This window comes from Ambystoma mexicanum, chromosome 12 (genome assembly GCF_040938575.1).
Source record: "Ambystoma mexicanum isolate Mex_15411 chromosome 12, UKY_AmexF1_1, whole genome shotgun sequence".
Taxonomy (NCBI): domain Eukaryota; kingdom Metazoa; phylum Chordata; class Amphibia; order Caudata; family Ambystomatidae; genus Ambystoma; species Ambystoma mexicanum.
This window is the reverse complement of record NC_090936.1, coordinates 558981994-559000655: the sequence shown is the minus strand read 5'-3', so window position 1 is coordinate 559000655 and position 18662 is coordinate 558981994. Positions and strand designations below refer to the sequence as shown.

Below are 18662 nucleotides of genomic sequence, written 5' to 3'. Positions count from 1 at the left end.
AAAGGCATCAACAGTGTGTCCAGCCGAGTGGGTAGCACCGAAGGGGAGAATGGAGAGGGAGAGAAGGGTGCAGAGGTCACGGAAGAGAGTAGATGCCGTGCTTGAGCCAATGTGGACGATGAAGTCACCCAGTAGAAGAAGTTTAGAGGAAGATGTCAGGAGAGAGGAGGAGAAATCAGCACATTCAGAGAGGAACAGGGTGATAGAGCCAGGTGCCTCTAGATAGTGGCACTTGTCAGGGAGGAGGTAGGAGAGATGACCAGCTTGCAGACTAGACTCTCGAAGGAGGAGTAAGGCTGGGTGGGTACGAGGGAAGAAGGGACCCACTCAGGGAAGATCAGGGCAACCCCACCACCAGAACGGTTAGGGCGGGGCTTAGAGATGATCTTGAAGCCATCAGGGAGAAGGGAGTCAAAAGCAGTTACTGAGCAGGCATTGAACCATGTTTTGGTAAGAGCAAGGATATCGAGGTCAAAGTCTTCAAGTAGGAGGCAGATGTCAGAAGAGTGTTTGATAGCAGAGTGAGCATTAAGCGTGGCTAGATGAAGCAGGTCTCTATCTTTGAACTTTTTCCGAGGAGGGGTACAGAGGTGTGGTACAAAAGTCGTAGGAGAGGGAAGAGGGACAGGGAGAGAGGAGGAAGGAGTTGCAGGCACAGGAAGGAGGTTGATGAGAGATGGCAGGTGCCGGTCAAAGAGGAGGAGGTTGGGTCGAGGAACTTTAGCCATGATAGTGCTATTGCGATAGACATTAATGATACACCTGGATGATGAGAAGCCCGCCAATAGTACTTCCCATCTAGGAAACCAGGCTGCTGTGGTCACACCTTATTACTGCGCCAGAAAAAAAAAAATATGCTGGAGACTAAGTCCAATTGCTGTTGTGTGATAAGAAAGTTTAATTGATCTGCCCTATGGATTACACTTGTTTCGGCAAGGTGCCTTTCTCAAATCAGGGCTTATCTAATTATGACCCATCATAAGTGAAAATAATAAATGCACCATCCAATCCCCATGTACCAAACCACATCGTAAAAATCAAGGTAAAACGGAATATCCAGAAAAGAAAGTTAAGTAATTCAATCAAACACTATTGAGAAGAAAACAAAAGCAAATGGCATTTTTGTAAACGTATGCATTTCCATTTCAGTTTCCCATTCACAGAGAGAGAGGGTAGGGGATAAGGGATGGATGTTTAGGTTTGGAAAAGTCAAAAGGAAAAAAGGAAAACACATTATAAATTAATAATTGGTGAGTGGTTGTGATTGAACAAACTCGTGCTAAGTGTGCTGTAATGTGAGAAAAGATTTCTTGCCCAACTTTATTTCTCTTGATCATTACTGGAAGTGTAATAACGGGGATCAATCCCAACTGTGAGGTAAGGGCGTGGGAGAGAAAGGAAAGAAGGTGGCGGTTTGTGAACACTTCTATGCACATTGTCAGCTAAAGTTGCAAAAAAGCGCTTTTACTTTTAATGCGGGTTGCATCATGTTAAAAGGCTTGCGCTGCCCTGGGTTCCATTTTAATAGAAGTTAACACTAATTTGCTAATATTTACGGTTGTACATTAAAAGCCACAAATGGCGTGTGTGCTGTCAGTTGATTTAAATAGCTTAGACGCGATTTTTACATCACATGTGGCAATGGCTGTAACTGATTCAACAAGTGCTACTCTTTGTATTAATATTATTGTTTGCGGTTGTACATTGAAAGCCACAAATGGCGTGTGCGCTGTCAGTTGATTTAAATAGCTTAGACCCGATTTTTACATCACATGTGGCAATAACTGTAGCTGATTCAACAAGTGCTGCTCTTTGTAATAATTTTACTATGTGCTGGAATTAAGCGCATCCTGATGCGATTGGTCCTGAGAGCGGGTGGGCTGTCAAGGACCCCAGGGCTTACCTGCAAATATCATTGCCGCGTCCCGCGTTCAAGCAAAGTGTTGCTGTGGTCCATGCTTGTTGCCATGTAATGAGGGGATGACTTGGCAACTAAGTCCCTTGTTTGTGTCATTGCCGACTGTCTGTTTGTCTACAGGTTTACAGTCAGCCATGTTGTAATGTATTAACCTCTTCATGGGAGACACGAACTGAGTGCTAATCACAGCGTTCTATTCCTTAGCTGTGTGGGAATCTTATGTTACCATTTATTATTTGATTCATACAGGAGTTTTGAAGCTCGAAATGCATTAAAACTCGTAGTCACGTTCCAATTGTTACTAGGTTTGTCTCATGGGATTCTCAGTGGTGTATTGTGGGAACCGTAGCACTGTGTTGGTTACAGTTCTGAAGAGTTAGAATTCCCCTGAAAATCACTTGTAAAGAGTTTTGCATTAAAACTCATAGTCGCATTCCAATTGTTACTAGCTAAGGAATAGAACGCTGTGATTAGCACTCAGTTCGTGTCTCCCATGAAGAGTTTATCACAAAGTACATTTCTACTTCCCATCTAGGAAACCAGGCTGCTGTGGTCACACCTTATTACTGCGCCAGAAAAAAAAAATATGCTGGAGACTAAGTCCAATTGCTGTTTTGTGATAAGAAAGTTTAATTGATCTGCCCTATGGATTACACGTGTTTCGGCAAGGTGCCTTTCTCAAATCAGGGCTTATCTAATTATGACCCATCATAAGTGAAAATAATAAATGCACCATCCAATCCCCATGTACCAAACCACATCGTAAAAATCTAGGTAAAACGGAAATCCAGAAAAGAAAGTTAAGTAATTCAATCAAACATTATTGAGAAGAAAACAAAAGCAAATGGCATTTTTGTAAACGTATGCATTTCCATTTCAGTTTCCCATTCACAGAGAGAGAGGGTAGGGGATAAGGGATGGATGTTTAGGTTTGGAAAAGTCAAAAGGAAAAAAGGAAAACACATTGGGGATCATTACGACCCAGGCGCTAATTGCGCCAACTTTACCACCATGGTGTACACTACGTTTACACCATGGTGGATGGCGGATTTACCGCCCCATTCCAAGGTGAGTGGGGCGGTAAATCCCCATTTCCCATTTTCCCTTCCCCATTCCCATTTTTGCCCCATAGGGCATAATGGGAGTGGGGAAGGCGCTAATTACGCCACCGTAAATTACGGTGGCGTAATTAGCATCATGGCAGGTTAGCGCCATGGATATTAACGGCTGCTAAGCGCAGCCGTTAAAATCAGAATAGGCGTTAAGGGTTAACGACGGCATTAACCCTTAACGCCTGGGTCGTAATGAGGCCCATTAGAAATTCAAAGGAAGCAATGTTCATGCATTTGGAAGTGGAAATCAAAAGCGTGAGGACCTACGCTACAAATTCATTAAATCGAACGGGCATCACGTAAAGAAATAGACAAATACTGGGAAATCATCTCCTTAAAAAATTACTTAAGTAAACAACAAATACGGAGAGGACTACGAATATTGATTTTTCCGGACTTCAACAAAGACGAGGACAAAGACCTAGCGGAAGATTGGGTAAAGAATTTGAACACATGCTAGAAATGTTGATAGAACATGCGACTCGCGAACAGAAAAGGGCAACAGAACAAACAGAAAACAGCAAAAAGGAAATCTCTGATGGAAAAGTTCTAGAAGTAACCAAAGAGAAGAATTACCTCAAGATGTATGAGATACTTAAGGAGTACCAAGACGACATTAAGCTACGCAAACTTCGAAAATTCTTTAGAGATGAAAGAGACTACAACGAGGACAGAGTTTACACGTTTCAAGAGAAATATAACAAATTCAACCAACCAATTTCCAGGGAAAGCACACCAAATACTTCCCCTGCCAGCTCTGAGGCGGAGGAGTCCTCAGATGGTGAGGGACTTACTGCAGATAGTACACCCAAAACAGGCCATGGCTTCCTGAACCAGATTAGAAGATACAAGAAAGGCAACAGAACTCAGTTCCAAAAGCAAGTCCGTTTTCAGATACCAAACCCACCAGACAAAACGCAACCTTTAGTAGGAGGAGAGGAAGGAGGGGGTCAGGTAGACTCCGGCAACCCAGACGCTGTAGAGGATTACCGCAGATTAACGAGAGCAGCGGCCAGGGAAGAAGCAAAGAAGACCAAATAAACAATTTGGTGACAAACCTATCAAGCGTACAACTCACAGAAGATCAAGTAAGATTGCTCAACAGGGGCCTATCATTTGCTCCGACATCGTATCTTGAACCAGTACAAGTACACATAGATTTGTTCAAGTTTGTAATAAAATTGAAACTCAAAAGATTCTTTGCAACGCAAGCCGACAAACAGAACAAGCAGAAGGACAAAGTTACCATCAGCGAATTTACCATCAAAGATTTGGAAAGCATTCACATATTGAGATCGCTCCAGGAACCAGACACTTTCCCAATGCATCAAACTTTGCGAGAATTGGACATTCACCCAGTAGGGCTCATACAAAAAGAGCTCAAACCACAATCTAAATTCCTACCGCAATTGGCACCAGACAACATGATAGACGCTTTCTATAAATCAGTGACACGAGATCTACACAAAGCTCATGACAAACAGGGAAAAACCAAAAAAGGGAAACGAGATAACCTAACAGTACAAGAAAAAGAAGCACTTCTCTTTTAAGAACCAAAGAGGAATTAGGTATTAAGGAAGCTGACAAGGGCGGGAACATCATTGTGATGAAGAGACAAGATTATATCAAAATGGCACAACAACATTTAGAGATGCCTAACTGTTACGAAATACTGGCCTCCAATCCAAAGAAAGACATTATCACAGAGTTGAGTAACTTAATTCAAGGGTGGCATCGCCAAGGTCTTATTTCGAATGAAGAAAAAAGTTTTCTACTCGTTCCCAAACCAACTATTCGAACCATCTATTTTCTCCCAAAGGTACACAAACCATTTACCAATATCCCTGAAGGGAGGCCCATCCTCAGTGGAATAGGTTGGGCAAACAAGCCTTTGGCAGAATATCTTGACCACATACTGCAACCAAGAGCACAAGCAATCCAAGCATATTTGAAGGATACTACATCAGCAATACAAATGTTAGAAGAAGTTGAATGGCTCCCAACATACCATCTTGCCACTTGGGATGTTAAAGCCCTATACACCTCAATTGGACACAACCTGGCTCTGGACACAATAACCTACACGTTTATGAAGGAATCCGCATCACATTTCCATTTTGTATGCATGAAAAAAGAAATGCTCATGGCGACATTAGAAAATAGCATCTTCATTTTTGAAAACCAATTCTATAAGCAAAAAAGAGCCGTGGCAATTGGCGTTAAACACGCCCCAGCATTGGCCAACCTGGTCATGGGCATGTTCGAAGACCTCCTGATCTATACAACAGATGCATACAAAACTGATATCATCAAATGGACACGTTACATTGATGATCTCTTCTTTATTTGGAATGGCACCTTGCAAGACTTAGAAAGCTTCAGACTTCAGACCAATGACAACAATTGGGGCATTGCATTTACAGGCACAAGCAGTCAATTGGAAATTAACTTTCTGGATCTAACAATCTCAACTAAAGACAACAAACTTATAACCAGAACTTACCGGAAGGAGACAGAAGTCAACTCAACATTGTTTGCCACTAGTTGTCATCACGAACCGGTGATTAGAAACATCCCTAAAAGGGAATTCATAAGAGCAAGAAGGAACTGTGCCTACCCAATACATTTCAAGGAGGAATGAAATCTCTTAACCAATAGATTCAAGGCTAGAGGCTATTCACAAAAAGCATACAAGCTGCCCAGGACAAGGCACAACTAATACCTAGAACACAAACCTTGTTAAAAAAGGACAAACCTACTCAAGACACTAAAGTACAATTCATTACTACATATTGTGCGAACAATCATGAGATCAGAAAAAGTCTAAAAGAAAACTGGCATCTGCTCAAACTTGACCCACAAGTAGGGATTTTTCTTCATGATCACCCTTCTATAATCTATAGAAGAGCGAAAACACTTCGAACCAGTCTAAGCCCATCATTACTACCTGAAAAGAAAAAACAAAAAATGTTGACCTGGTTAGACGACCCAAGACCGGGTTTTAGAAGATGTGGTACTTGCACTATGTGCAGATATGCAACGACTAGTACAGATTTCTACAAAGACTTGAATGGAATTCAAACAAAAGTAAAGGAGCAGATAAACTGCCGAACAAAATATGTTGTCTATGCGATCATATGTGTCTGTAAAAAAACTTACATCGGCAGTACAATTAAACAGCTACGGATAAGGATAAGAGAGCACCTCTCAACAATGGCAGCCAAGACAAAAACCTACCCCTAGCCAACCACTGGCAGAAAGTACACCAATTGCAAGACAAAGGAGACATTAGATTTATAGGTTTAAAGAAAGTAACATTGGGACCTAGGAGCGGCAACCAGGAATTGCTTCTTCGCCGTGAAGAGGCCAGATATATCTGTCGCTTCAGAAGTGTGGACATTGGCTTAAACACGGACAATGAGATGTCATATTTTCTGTAATTTGTTCTTCAACAATGTGGTCTATACTAAGATATAATTTTGATGGATATGTAACTTATGTTTTCACTATATTGGCTTTCCTGGCACTCTTAAACACATTTAGAATATTAATGATACTAATAACTATGATTCCCATAATACACCACTGTGAATCCCTCGAGACTTAAGATTCCCACGCACATGCAACCATCAATAGGAACTGTCTACCCCCAGGGTTTAAAACTTTCAATAACTATTAGGTTTTTACTAAGATACAATCAGAATCAAGGGCACCCTTTAATACAATACGTATCAAATATGTAATGTGCAAAACTCTTTACAAGTGATTTCTAGGCAAATTCTAACTTTTCAGAACTGTAACCTACACAGTACTACGGTTCCCACAATACACCACTGAGAATCCCATGAGACAAACCTAGTAACAATTGGAACGTGACTATGGGCCTCATTCCGAGTATGGCGGTAAGGGATAGCGGCCACCGGTAACGAGACCGGTGGCGGTGATCCCTTACCGCCATACTCCGAGTTCCCTTTGCGCCCTCGCCCTTAACGCCTGCTTTGAGCAGGTGTTAAAGTCGAGGGCGCAAAGGGGCCTCCAAGCCGATAACGGTGACCGTAATGAACGGTCACTGTTATTTGCATCTTCCCCATTCCCATTGAGCCCTATGGGGGCTCATTTGGGAATGGGGAAGAGCCTTGGTGAATGGGGAATTACCGCCCCGCCAACCTTGGAATGGGGCGGTAATTCCGCCATCCACCAAGGCGCTGCCGGTCCGGGTACGGCGTCAACCAAGGCGTTAATAGCGCCATTGGTTAGCGCCGTACTCGGAATGAGGCCCTATGAGTTTTAATGCAAAACTCTTTACAAGTGATTTTTAAGGCATATTCTAACTCTTCCGAACTGTAACCAACACAGTACCACAGTTCCCACAATACACCACTGAGAATCCCATGAGACAAACCTAGTAACAATTGGAACGTGACTATGAGTTTTAATGCAAAACTCTTTACAAGTGATTTTCAGGCAAATCCTAACTCTTCAGAACTGTAACCAACACAGTACTACGGTTCCCACAATACACCACTGAGAATCCCATGAGACAAACCTAGTAACAATTGGAACGTGACTACGAGTTTTAATGCATTTCGAGCTTCAAATACTCCTGTATGAATCAAATAATAAATGGTAACATAAGATTCCTACACAGCTAAGGAATAGAACGCTGTGATTAGCACTCAGTTCGTGTCTCCCATGAAGAGGTTATCACAAAGTACATTACAACATGGCCGACTCTAAACCTGTAGACAGACAGTCGGCAATGACATAAACAAGGGACTTAGTTGCCAAGGCATCCCCTCATTACATGGCAACAAGCAGGGACCACAGCAACACTTTGCTTGAACGCAGGACGCGGCAATGATATTTGCAGGTAAGCCCTGGGGTCCTTGACAGCCCACCCGCTCTCAGGACCAATTACATCAGGATGTGCTTAATTCCAGCACATAGTCAAATTATTACAAAGAGCAGCACTTGTTGAATCAGCTACAGTTATTGCCACATGTGATGTAAAAATCGGGTCTAAGCTATTTAAATCAACTGACAGCACACACGCCATTTGTGGCTTTCAATGTACAACCGCAAACATTAATATTAATACAAAGAGTAGCACTTGTTGAATCAGTTACAGCCATTGCCACATGTGATGTAAAAATCGGGTCTAAGCTATTTAAATCAACTGACAGCACACACGCCATTTGTGGCTTTTAATGTACAACCGCAAATATTAGCAAATTAGTCTTAACTTCTATTAAAATGGAACCCAGGGCAGCGCGAGCCTTTTAACATGATGCAACCCGCATTAAAAGTAAAAGCGCCTTTTTGCAACTTTAGCTGACAATGTGCATAGAAGTGTTCACAAACCGCCACCTTCTTTCCTTTCTCTCCCACGCCCTTACCTCACAGTTGGGATTGATCCCCGTTATTACACTTCCAGTAATGATCAAGAGAAATAAAGTTGGGTGAGAAATCTTTTCTCACATTATAGCACACTTAGCACGAGTTTGTTCAATCACAACCACTCACCAATTATTAATTTCTAATGTGTTTTCCTTTTTTCCTTTTGACTTTTGCAAACCTAAACATCCATCCCTTATCCCCTACCCTCTCTCTCTGTGAATGGCAAACTGAAATGGAAATGCATACGTTTACAAAAATGCCATTTGCTTTTGTTTTCTTCTCAATAATGTTTGATTGAATTACTTAACTTTCTTTTCTGGATATTCCGTTTTACCTTGATTTTTACGATGTGGTTTGGTACATGGGGATTGGATGGTGCATTTATTATTTTCACTTATGATGGGTCATAATTAGATAAGCCCTGATTTGAGAAAGGCACCTTGCCGAAACACGTGTAATCCATAGGGCAGATCAATTAAACTTTCTTATCACACAACAGCAATTGGACTTAGTCTCCAGCATAATTTTTTTTTTCTGGCGCAGTAATAAGGTGTGACCACAGCAGCCTGGTTTCCTAATTAAACACACGGAGTTGAGGAACTCGAAGTCTCCGTTCTATGGCACACCAATATGACAGTGCAAATTTTTGCATTTAATCAGGTCGCGGGGGTTCTAAGTGCTATCAACCCAAAAGTTCCTTCAAAATACTTCCCATCTCGTGCCACCATTAATGGGTGATTATAGGAAAGGAGAGAGAGGAGAGATAAGATCAGGGGTCCAGAGATCTGGAGAGTTGACAGAAACATGATATCATTGACAATCTGTCTGGAAGTTGCACTGACGTAGGTGTCTGCAATAGGTAAACCAGTGATGGTCAGGAAATCTTTTTTAAACTTTTTCCTTCAAGACTTCATGAGAGAAGGAGGATAGGTGATGGTAAAGCTGTTAGAATAGATAGGTGAGATAGTGAGTGTCATAGGGGTGGTGGAGAAGTAAGGATGGAGGATAGAAGGAGAGACTGTTCGGCATGAGCACAAACTCACCTGGTGGCCTAGTAGCTGAAAAGGAGAGCAAACAGATGCAGTAAGACACTGGGGTACACAATTGGCTATACAGTTGTTAAACACACCTAGATTCAAAATTTCCCAAACAGCACACAAAATGCAATGCAAACATGGGGGTCTGTACAGTTGTTAAACATGCGTAGATTCGAATTTGCCCATACAGCACACACATGTAATGCAAAAATGGGGGGGGATCTACAATTGTTAAACACACCTAGATCTGAAATTGCCCAAACAGCACACAAATACATTGCAAACATGTGGTGGGGTGTACAAGGTCAATTGGATATGAAAAGTTAGAAGGCAGTTTGAGTATCTTACAGGCATCGAATGCTTCCAGGATTTATGTTATTAAACATAATGAATTGTGTGATTAAGCCATTGTAGTAAAATTATTTTATTAGATGACAGAATGCCATTGTGACACATAGTGAATTATATCATTTGCCTACAATGATAACAACCAGGTGATATCCCCAATGATTTTGAAATGTTTTCAGTACATCCTCAGACAATTAGAAAGATGGTCTGTCATGGCATCAAAAGGTGCTGATTCTGAGAGATTGTAACATTTAGTGATGCTTGATTTTTTGTTTTTGTTTTTTCTAAGATTACACAGGTCCTCACTGGCCTTTTGGAGATCGGCTTTGGGATCCTGCTTCAGCAGCTTGATCTCAAAGCAAGCTTTGGATCCCCAGCGCTCCCCATGAACCTGCCAATCTGGTCTGGAACCATGGTAAGCCCCCTGGTGTAGACAATGTCTCCTATAGCTGAACATTTGTACATGTACATGAGACGCTTGAATCCCCGAATGTGGACTTGTGGTTCTCATTTTATTGAAAATCACACACTTTGCCATAATGCTGCTCCCATCCCATTAACCATTTGACAGTTTCGGTCTCAGGCAGTGCAAAATGATAAAAAATGCATCATCTTAAGGTGCCTTTGGCTCAGGTTGGGAGGACACAGAGCTTTCTTTCCTTCACCACCACCCCTATTGTTTCAGTTAACATGTATATAAGTGTCCTATAAGGGTGGGTAAAAAACTAATTTTATGTACCATGGGTCACAATGGCAGATTGGGCACAAATCCTTCCCCTGTGCAATATTGCTTATGGTGGGAACATTTGTTTTTTGCCTTCATTGGCTTCTTAGATTGGGAACAGTGTGGCCAACCTTGTTTACTGAAATAGTGTCCTTCTCCAGCATTGCATCTTTCATAGATGACAACCTTAAATTTTTCCTGTTGTGGTGCTGGGAATCCACCAGAGTATCTAGGGAAACAACATAACTTTACATAGCATACATAAGTCATAGAAAGACTTTAAGTTATAGTCTCTTCACCTCATTTTCACAAAATACCTGCCACCGGTAGCTGCACATCTGCGCAGGTTGGTCATAGAACAATATCCCTATTTGGGTGACTGGTTGCTAAAGGAATCTTCCAAACATCAAGCCTTCCGCGATGTACAGCAAACAGTGTATTCTCTCATAACTCTGCAATTTTCTATCAACATTGGCAAGCCCAAGCAATTTCCGTCACAAACTGTTAGGTTGTTAGGGGCATATTTCGACATCACCTTCCCATGGATAAGGCAATTGGCAGAGAGGATTGTATATCTTTTACAATTGGCAGACCTGTTCTCATCAACGAAAGCCTACATGGTTCTGGAATACAAATCCCTCCTGCTCATGATGCTGTTTTGTATGTTGCTAGTGCCTGATTGCAGGCCAAGAATGGGACACAAACAAGGGAAGAAAGACTCTCGTTGGACTCAAGCCACAGGCTCCTGAGAAGGCTGTCTTCTGTTGGACTACAGCCTACACCAATCTCTGCACTGGTGGAGGAAGAAGAGCAACTTACAGAAGGGGATGCCTTTCCAGTCATCCAATTCCACCTTCATGTTGCAAATGGATGTGTCCCTGATAGGTTGGGGATCCCACATAAACCATCTCTAAACAAGACCTATGGTCAGAAGTGGAGTCCAAACTCTATATAAGTGTCGTAAAATTGAGAACGAAATCGAATTCCTCAAAAATGGTTACGGTCATCTCTTATAGTGAAGTAGCTTGTCGAAGAATTGTTAAGGGACAGACCTTGTACTAAAGCAGCTCCTTAAATATTTGCTAAACAAAAGTTGATTCCTTGTATAAATGAAAAGCACACGTTGAAAAATTAACGGTCATCCTTTGTGTGGAAGATGCTCTTGGAACAAAATTGCTATTCTGTGAGTCTATGAGGGAGAGCCAAGGGAAAACCACCAATTTATTCTTTGGAGCAACACTTTTCTGTGAGAGATATCTGTATCAGAAAGTTCACTTTTTTAATACCTGGAGAAAATCATCCTCTTTTGGCAGTGTTAGAGAAGACAGATCAGGTGCCTACGAAGGTTACTAAAGGACAGCAAAATATGGATGCTTTACGAGCACTTTTGAACAATTGAGGAGGAGGAGGAGGAGTTTCAACCGGAAATGTATTAGATAACCAGGGCATTTATGTAGCAAGTATTAAGGCATATGTAAAGGAAAGGCCAATGACTAGTATAGTTTCAAGCCAATTTGCAACCAAAGAAGGAGGTCCTACTGAAAAACTGCAAAGGAAGATGTGGCAATTTCTGACAACACAGCAGAGCGGGATGGAGAAGCTAAATCTGAAAAGTCCTCAAATGAGCTGCAGTGACTTGAAAGAGAACCAACATGTGATCTAAGTGACAGTATAGAGGGATTTATTTATTTATTTATTGGGCATTCGTAAGGCACTTATACATCAAGTAAATTGTGTTTCAAAGCACCCACTGCGCAACAGGGAGAGAACATGTGAATGAAAGGCAAATATAACATGAAAGAGAGAGGCGGTCCTACTAGGCTTTGTGAGCAATCAGAGTGTGCAAGTGCAGAGAGGGAGGTATGGGGGGGTAACTGCTAGGAGTAACAAGGAGGGAAGTGCTAGGAAGTAAGTTGGGGGGAATGAGGGAAGAAGGTACCCATTCAGGGAAGATCAGGGCAAACCCACCACCAGAACGGTTAGGTCGTGGCATGGATATGATCTTATAGCCATCAGGGAGAAGCGAGTCAAAAGCAGTGACTGAGCTGGCATTGAACTACATCTCAGTAAGAGCGAGGATATCAAGGTCAATGCCTTGAAGGAGGAGGCATCTGTCGGCAGAGTTTTTGATAGCAGAGCGAGCATTAAATGTGGTTGGATGCAGGAGGTCACTGCCTTTGATGCTTTTCCGAGGAGGACTACGGGGGCGTGGTACACCAGTCGGAGAAGGGGGGACAGAGAGAGTGGAAGAAGGAGTAGCAGGAACTTGACGAGGGATGGTAAGTACTGGTCAAAGAGGAGGAGGTTTGTTTGAGGACCATGAACCAAGATAGTGCCATTGTTATAGACATTAATGATACACCTAGATGATGAGAAGCGTGCCAAGAGTACTTCCTATCTAGTGCCACCATTAATGGGTGAGGATGCAAGAGGAGAGAGAGATAAGATGAGGAGTCCATAGATCTGGAGAGGGGACAGAAAAGAGGATATCAGTGAAAATCTGTCTGGAAGTTGCGCTGACATAGGTGTGTGCGGTAGGAAGGCCAGGGTTACTGGTCAGGATGTCTTTTTTAAGCTTTTGTCTTCCAGAATTTGTGATAGATGGAGGATAGGTGATAGTATAGCAGTTAGAAAAGATAGGGGTGATGGTGAGTGCCATAGGGACGACGGAGGGTAGGAGGAAGATAGAGGCGGGGCTGCACAGCACAGTACGAGCACAAACTCACCAGCACCAGGCAACCTAGTAGCCAAGGGAAGCAAGAAACAGATGCAATTAGAACACTGCAGTATCGAAAATGGGGTGCAGAGATGTTAAAAAACACACCAGGACTTGAATTACACCATAAGTACAGAATGCTGTGCATAAAGGGGTGCAGAGATGTTAAAGACACACCAGGATTCAAATTACACCTGTAGCACAGAATGCAATGCAAAAAGGGATGCAGAGTTAGGTAAAAACACACCAGGATTTGAATTATACCAGAAGCACAGAATGCAATACAAAAAGGGGGGCAGAGATGTTAAAAAACACACCAGGGTTCGAATTACATCAAAAGCATAGAATGCAATACAAAAAGGGGTGCAGAGATGTTAAAAAAACACAACAGGATTCAAATTACATCAGAAGCATAGAATGCAATGCAAAAAGGGGAGCAAAGATGTTAAAGAACGCACCAGGAATCAAATTTACACAAGAAGCATAGAAATGCATTGAAAAGAAGGATTAACTAAGGCAAGTAAGGCAGAATGGCATAGGCACACCTTGCTTCAACAGCTGTTTAGGTCAGTGGAAAAAGCGAAAACAATGTCCAGCCATGACTCATAGGTATTCTTGAGTGGTGCACAAAGTTCCAGAGGTCCAAGTTTGTGCGGTAACATGCTGCATACCTGGAGGCTGTTCCATGAGGTGCTGCGGAGGTGTAGGGAGGGGGCCCTCTGAGCCCTCCAAGGCTCGGCAGGGACACACAGGGATCTTAGAGGTGGGCCTTGGGTGGGGGCTGGAGTTCGCCTGCCAGTTCCCAGATTGGTCTAGATGAGCAGCGCTGCAGCCAATCATGGCCGTATGGGCTGGAGCTCACACAGGCACTCCAGTGCTGGGGAGTGAAATGACCATCTAGGCAGATGGTGGTTTGAATGAAAAATATAGCCCACGTAGTAAGAGTATGAGATTTCAGGTGTTCAACAACAAATATATTGCTATTTGTACAAAGTATATAAATGAGGCAAGTAGAGTCTTCAAATTAGTACCGTGCACCACACAAACTGCAACAATCCCAAAAGGGGCTTACCTTCATTGATGAGTCTATCGGAAACCAGCAGCTTCAGTTCACTCATCGGGAGGAGAGAGAGGCTCTGCAGCAGACCAGCGCTGGACTGAAAGGAAGCATGCCCCCTCTGATGTCAGCGTAGATGAAGAGAAAGAAGGTAGATGCCCCCAGACAGAGCCTTAGATGTGGGCCTTCAGTGGGGGCCAGCGTTCACTTGCCGTCTCCCGGGTTTGTCTAGATGACCAGTGTTGTAGCCAATCACGGCTGTATGGGCTGGAGCTCAAGCAGGTACTCCAGTGCTGGTGAGTGAGGCGGCCCTCTTGGCAGATGGTGGTTTGAATTAAAAATATAGCCCACATAGTAAGAGCACTAGATTTCAGGTGCTCAACAACATATATATCTCTATTTGTGCAAAGTATATAAATGAGGCAAGTAGCACTTTCAAATGTGTATAATGCACCACACGGACTGCAACAAGCCCAAAAAGGGCTTACCTTCATTGGTGAGTTTATCGGAAACCAGCAGCTTCAGATCACTCGTCGGGGGGAGAGAGAGGCTCTGCAGCAGAGTGGTGCTGCACTGAAAGTAAGCGTGCCCCCTCTGATGTCAGCCTAGATAAAGAGGACTTGGATGTAGTCTTTGCAGATACTATTCTTGTGGAGAGTTTGACACAAAGTGAAAACCAAAATGCCCATAGAAAAATGAGTGAAACATATGGCAGGACAGTTTCATTATTTTCATTCAACTGGTCCTGTAAAGGAAACCACCAGTAACCTGACAAAAAAGCCCAGAGAAAACACATCATGACTGCCCATGCACAGAACAGCCATCAATAGTATTGTTTGGGAAATCCAGAAACTCAAGGCGTCATGTTCCTGGTTCAGTCACTAAACCCTCAACATCTTGTGTGGAACTACTTTGGAAGAACACCAAAGGTATTATCACAGCTATCTCTACCATATGTAAGCGGAAATTGAACTGTGGAAAACAGACAGGTTGCTTGGGTACAACTTTGCTTAAGTACCATCTTGAGTGATGTCATCCAGCAGCTATAAACCGTGAAACAGAAAGCACAGGGTGTTCTGGCGAGACAACAATTGAGGTTGAAAGTGGGAAGCTCAATGATAGTCCAGCCACTAGCGATGTAATATCATCAGAACACAATTCAACATCAGTTTTCCAGCAAAATATTAGTGGAATGTTAGAAAAGAGTTGATTGGAGAGGTTTTCCCCGAAGACATGCAGCCTTTTAGCGTTTAGAAAACAGTGGTTTGAAAGCCCTCATTAATTACTTTGAACCATGCTACAACATACCAAGCTAGACGTTTTTTTCAACTGTTGAAGTACTATGATTATATAAAAACCTGCAAACAACTGTACATTCTGCCCTGAATCTCCGTAAATGTCTTACCATCCACTTAACCAATATGCTAAGGTAGGCCACTCCGATTGGCACGCTGTCTTGCTCACTGACCCGAGCCCTCTTTATTCACCCTCCAAAATCTGACCTTATTGCTGAAATTGTGCCTGGTCAAATGCACGGATGCACGGTCACCTACTTCCTGGATTTACCGACTAACTTTCAAAAAAATGTGAATTGCCGCATATACACTGTCATTAAGCGTGCTGCATATCGTGTTGATGCTGAGTCCTTTTCATGCTGTGATGCCTCATCGCCACACTCTCCTCTTATAATGATTGCCACTCGCCCTTCCTAAGTGCCCGCTGGAAAATGTGCTTGCCTTGACTGTTGCCCACACGCTATAACTGAGCGCCTGCCATCCAGTCCCAAAGTGATTGCTGTATATTTTTTGTGTCCAACCGCTGCCCAATTGTTACATTTGTATGCCGCCCTTCTCTGCCCAAAGGTGACTGCTGCATATTTTGTTGTCCAACCGCTGCTTAATTTATTCCATCTGGATGCCGCCCTCCTCTGCCCAAAAGTGACTTCTGCATATTTTGTTGTCCAACCGCTGCCCAATTGCTTCATTTGTGTGCCGCCCACCTCTGGTCAATGTGATTGCTACATATCTTCTTACTATGCAACCGCCTCCCGATTTGTATAATTGTCTGCCGCCTATGATTAATTCTTGTCGCTAATCCACTACCTGCTTCCCTTGATTCTGATCAGCCCTTCACCCACACCTCACCACCACACAGCCTTTCTGACCTTCACCGGCCTACCAGTGCATCCTGCCAATCGACCCCCACCACATATCACGCTCAACTTCCAGCACACAGACTACATCACCCTCATTCGGCACATCCTCACTGCCTTAACCTTGACTCTAGCCACCCACAGGCACACCAACACAGCCATAATGTGTACCCCTATCACCCCCCTCTCAGCCCACAGTGCATACCAGCATGCTTGTCCTGACAACATTTCCCCCACAGCTAACCCTCAATCCAACCTAGGAACTAGACTCATTAGGCTTAGAACACTCACCAAGACCATTCTGCACCCCAGTCTGCCCATCACTACAGACTTCAGAAATCTCCAACTAAGCTCACGCTCTACCTTCAGATATTCACCACTTCACTTCCCCACAACTAAGCTCCCCCACACCCAACAAGCTGCCGTTCACCGCCCGATCCCCTGTGGGTCCCCTCAAACTACTCACTTGCACACCCGCTCCGCTCACAGCACCACCCCGTATCGCAAGCCCTGCTGCTTCCTCACTCCCCCACCTGAACAATGCCCCACACCTTATTGCCACACCTAAAACACGCTCCCACCCAGCCTCTCAAATTTGCCCTCATCAATGCTCACTCCCTCCCCGCCCATGCCCTTGAGAGCAACAACCTCATCAGTACCCACTACCTAGACGTACTTGCCATCACTGAATCCTGGCTCCATGACGCATCAGGCCCTGTCATCTCCCTCTCCCTACCGCAAGCTTACTCCATCAACGACAGGACTGTCAGCTGGCTAAAGGTGGAGGTGTAGCCCTCATATCCAAGGACACACTCTCAATTTGGTGATGTGATCACCCTTGGGAAGGCAACACGACCTACTCTCAGCAAAGCTGTCCCTGTCCCCCAACTGCACCATAAACATACACTTCATCTACAAACCCCCAGGCACGGCCCCCGACTTCCAAGGGCACCTCCTCCATATTCTAGGCCGCAACATAAAAAGCTCCACCAAAACCATCCTGCTTGGATATTTTCAACCTAGGTCTCAACACCCCTAAAACAAAACAACCCTAGCCCTAGCCAAAGACCTCAAAGACCTTGGATTCTCACAAAACATCACTAGCCCAACACACAACAAAGGCTGCACCCTTTACTGGGTGGCAGACCTCAACTGCTCCTCCACTGTGGCATCCAACTCTGCTTACCCATGAACTGACCACAACTGCATCCAATTCACAGTCCCCAACGATCCCACCACCAAAGTACTTTCACGCGCTCCCCCAGCCATGGTTAGAAGCTCTAAAAAATTAACCAAGGACAACCTTCTCCCCTATTTGGACATCCCTGAACTTAAACCCCCCTTCTCAAGTGACCCCACCTCTATCACACACATCTATTCCCACACCCTCACAAGAGCCATTGACGCCATAGCCCCGAAGCTAAAAAGGGAAACGAATCCATGCACACCAACGCATGGTTCACAGAGGACCTGCTAGCCCGTTGCACCAGCAAACGCCTAGCCCTATCTAATTGGCAGGCCAAGCCTAGTGATTCCACACTAGCAGAATTCAAAAGACTATCGTCAAAAGTCCAACTCCTTCAACCACTCTATCACCAACACCAACTCAAAATCTAAGGAAATGTTATCTATCTTTAAAGACCTCATCAATCAGGTTTCCGCAAAGGCCACAGCACTGAAACCTCCCTCCTAGACCTCAAAAACCAAATAACTAAGATAACAGACATGGGCAAACCGGCCCTGCTACTACTACTGGACCTCTCTGAATCGTTCGATCTAATTGATCATAAAACCCTTACCTCCCATCTTTCCTACTCAGCTAATTTCTCCGAACACACAACTTCCTGGATAACCTCATTCTTAGAAGGCAGCGCCATGAAGGTCTTCTCGGACCAGGTTAACGTCGCACCAACCACCATCTTGTGCGGAGTCCCTCAAGGCTCTTGCACTGCATCTTCTATACAACCTATTTACTAAACCACTTTTTGATAAATAGGCTTCCTCGGCATAGCTTACACAAACTATGCCGACGATACACAAGTCCTCCTCCCGCTCACCGGTTCCTACAACCTAGACTCAGCAGCACTCCTCAAATTTACGCCGCCATCCAAGCCTGGATGGCAGCCAATGGTCTTTGCCTCAACGGAAACAAGACTGAAATCCTCCATCTAGGCCTGAAAGAAACCCTGGCTAAACTCAAC

The 18662-nt window shown here is 43.8% G+C and overlaps 1 protein-coding gene across 1 annotated transcript in view; it reads left to right on the top strand.

Annotated features, from left to right (window-relative positions):
• Nucleotides 1-18662, top strand: part of LOC138513771 (membrane-spanning 4-domains subfamily A member 4A-like) — a 509343-nt gene that overhangs the window by 280125 nt on the left and 210556 nt on the right. Inside the window, exon 3 of the mRNA XM_069628863.1 lies at nt 10102-10227. Coding sequence (XP_069484964.1) covers nt 10102-10227 — 126 coding nt within the window. The remainder of the gene's footprint in view (nt 1-10101; nt 10228-18662) is intronic.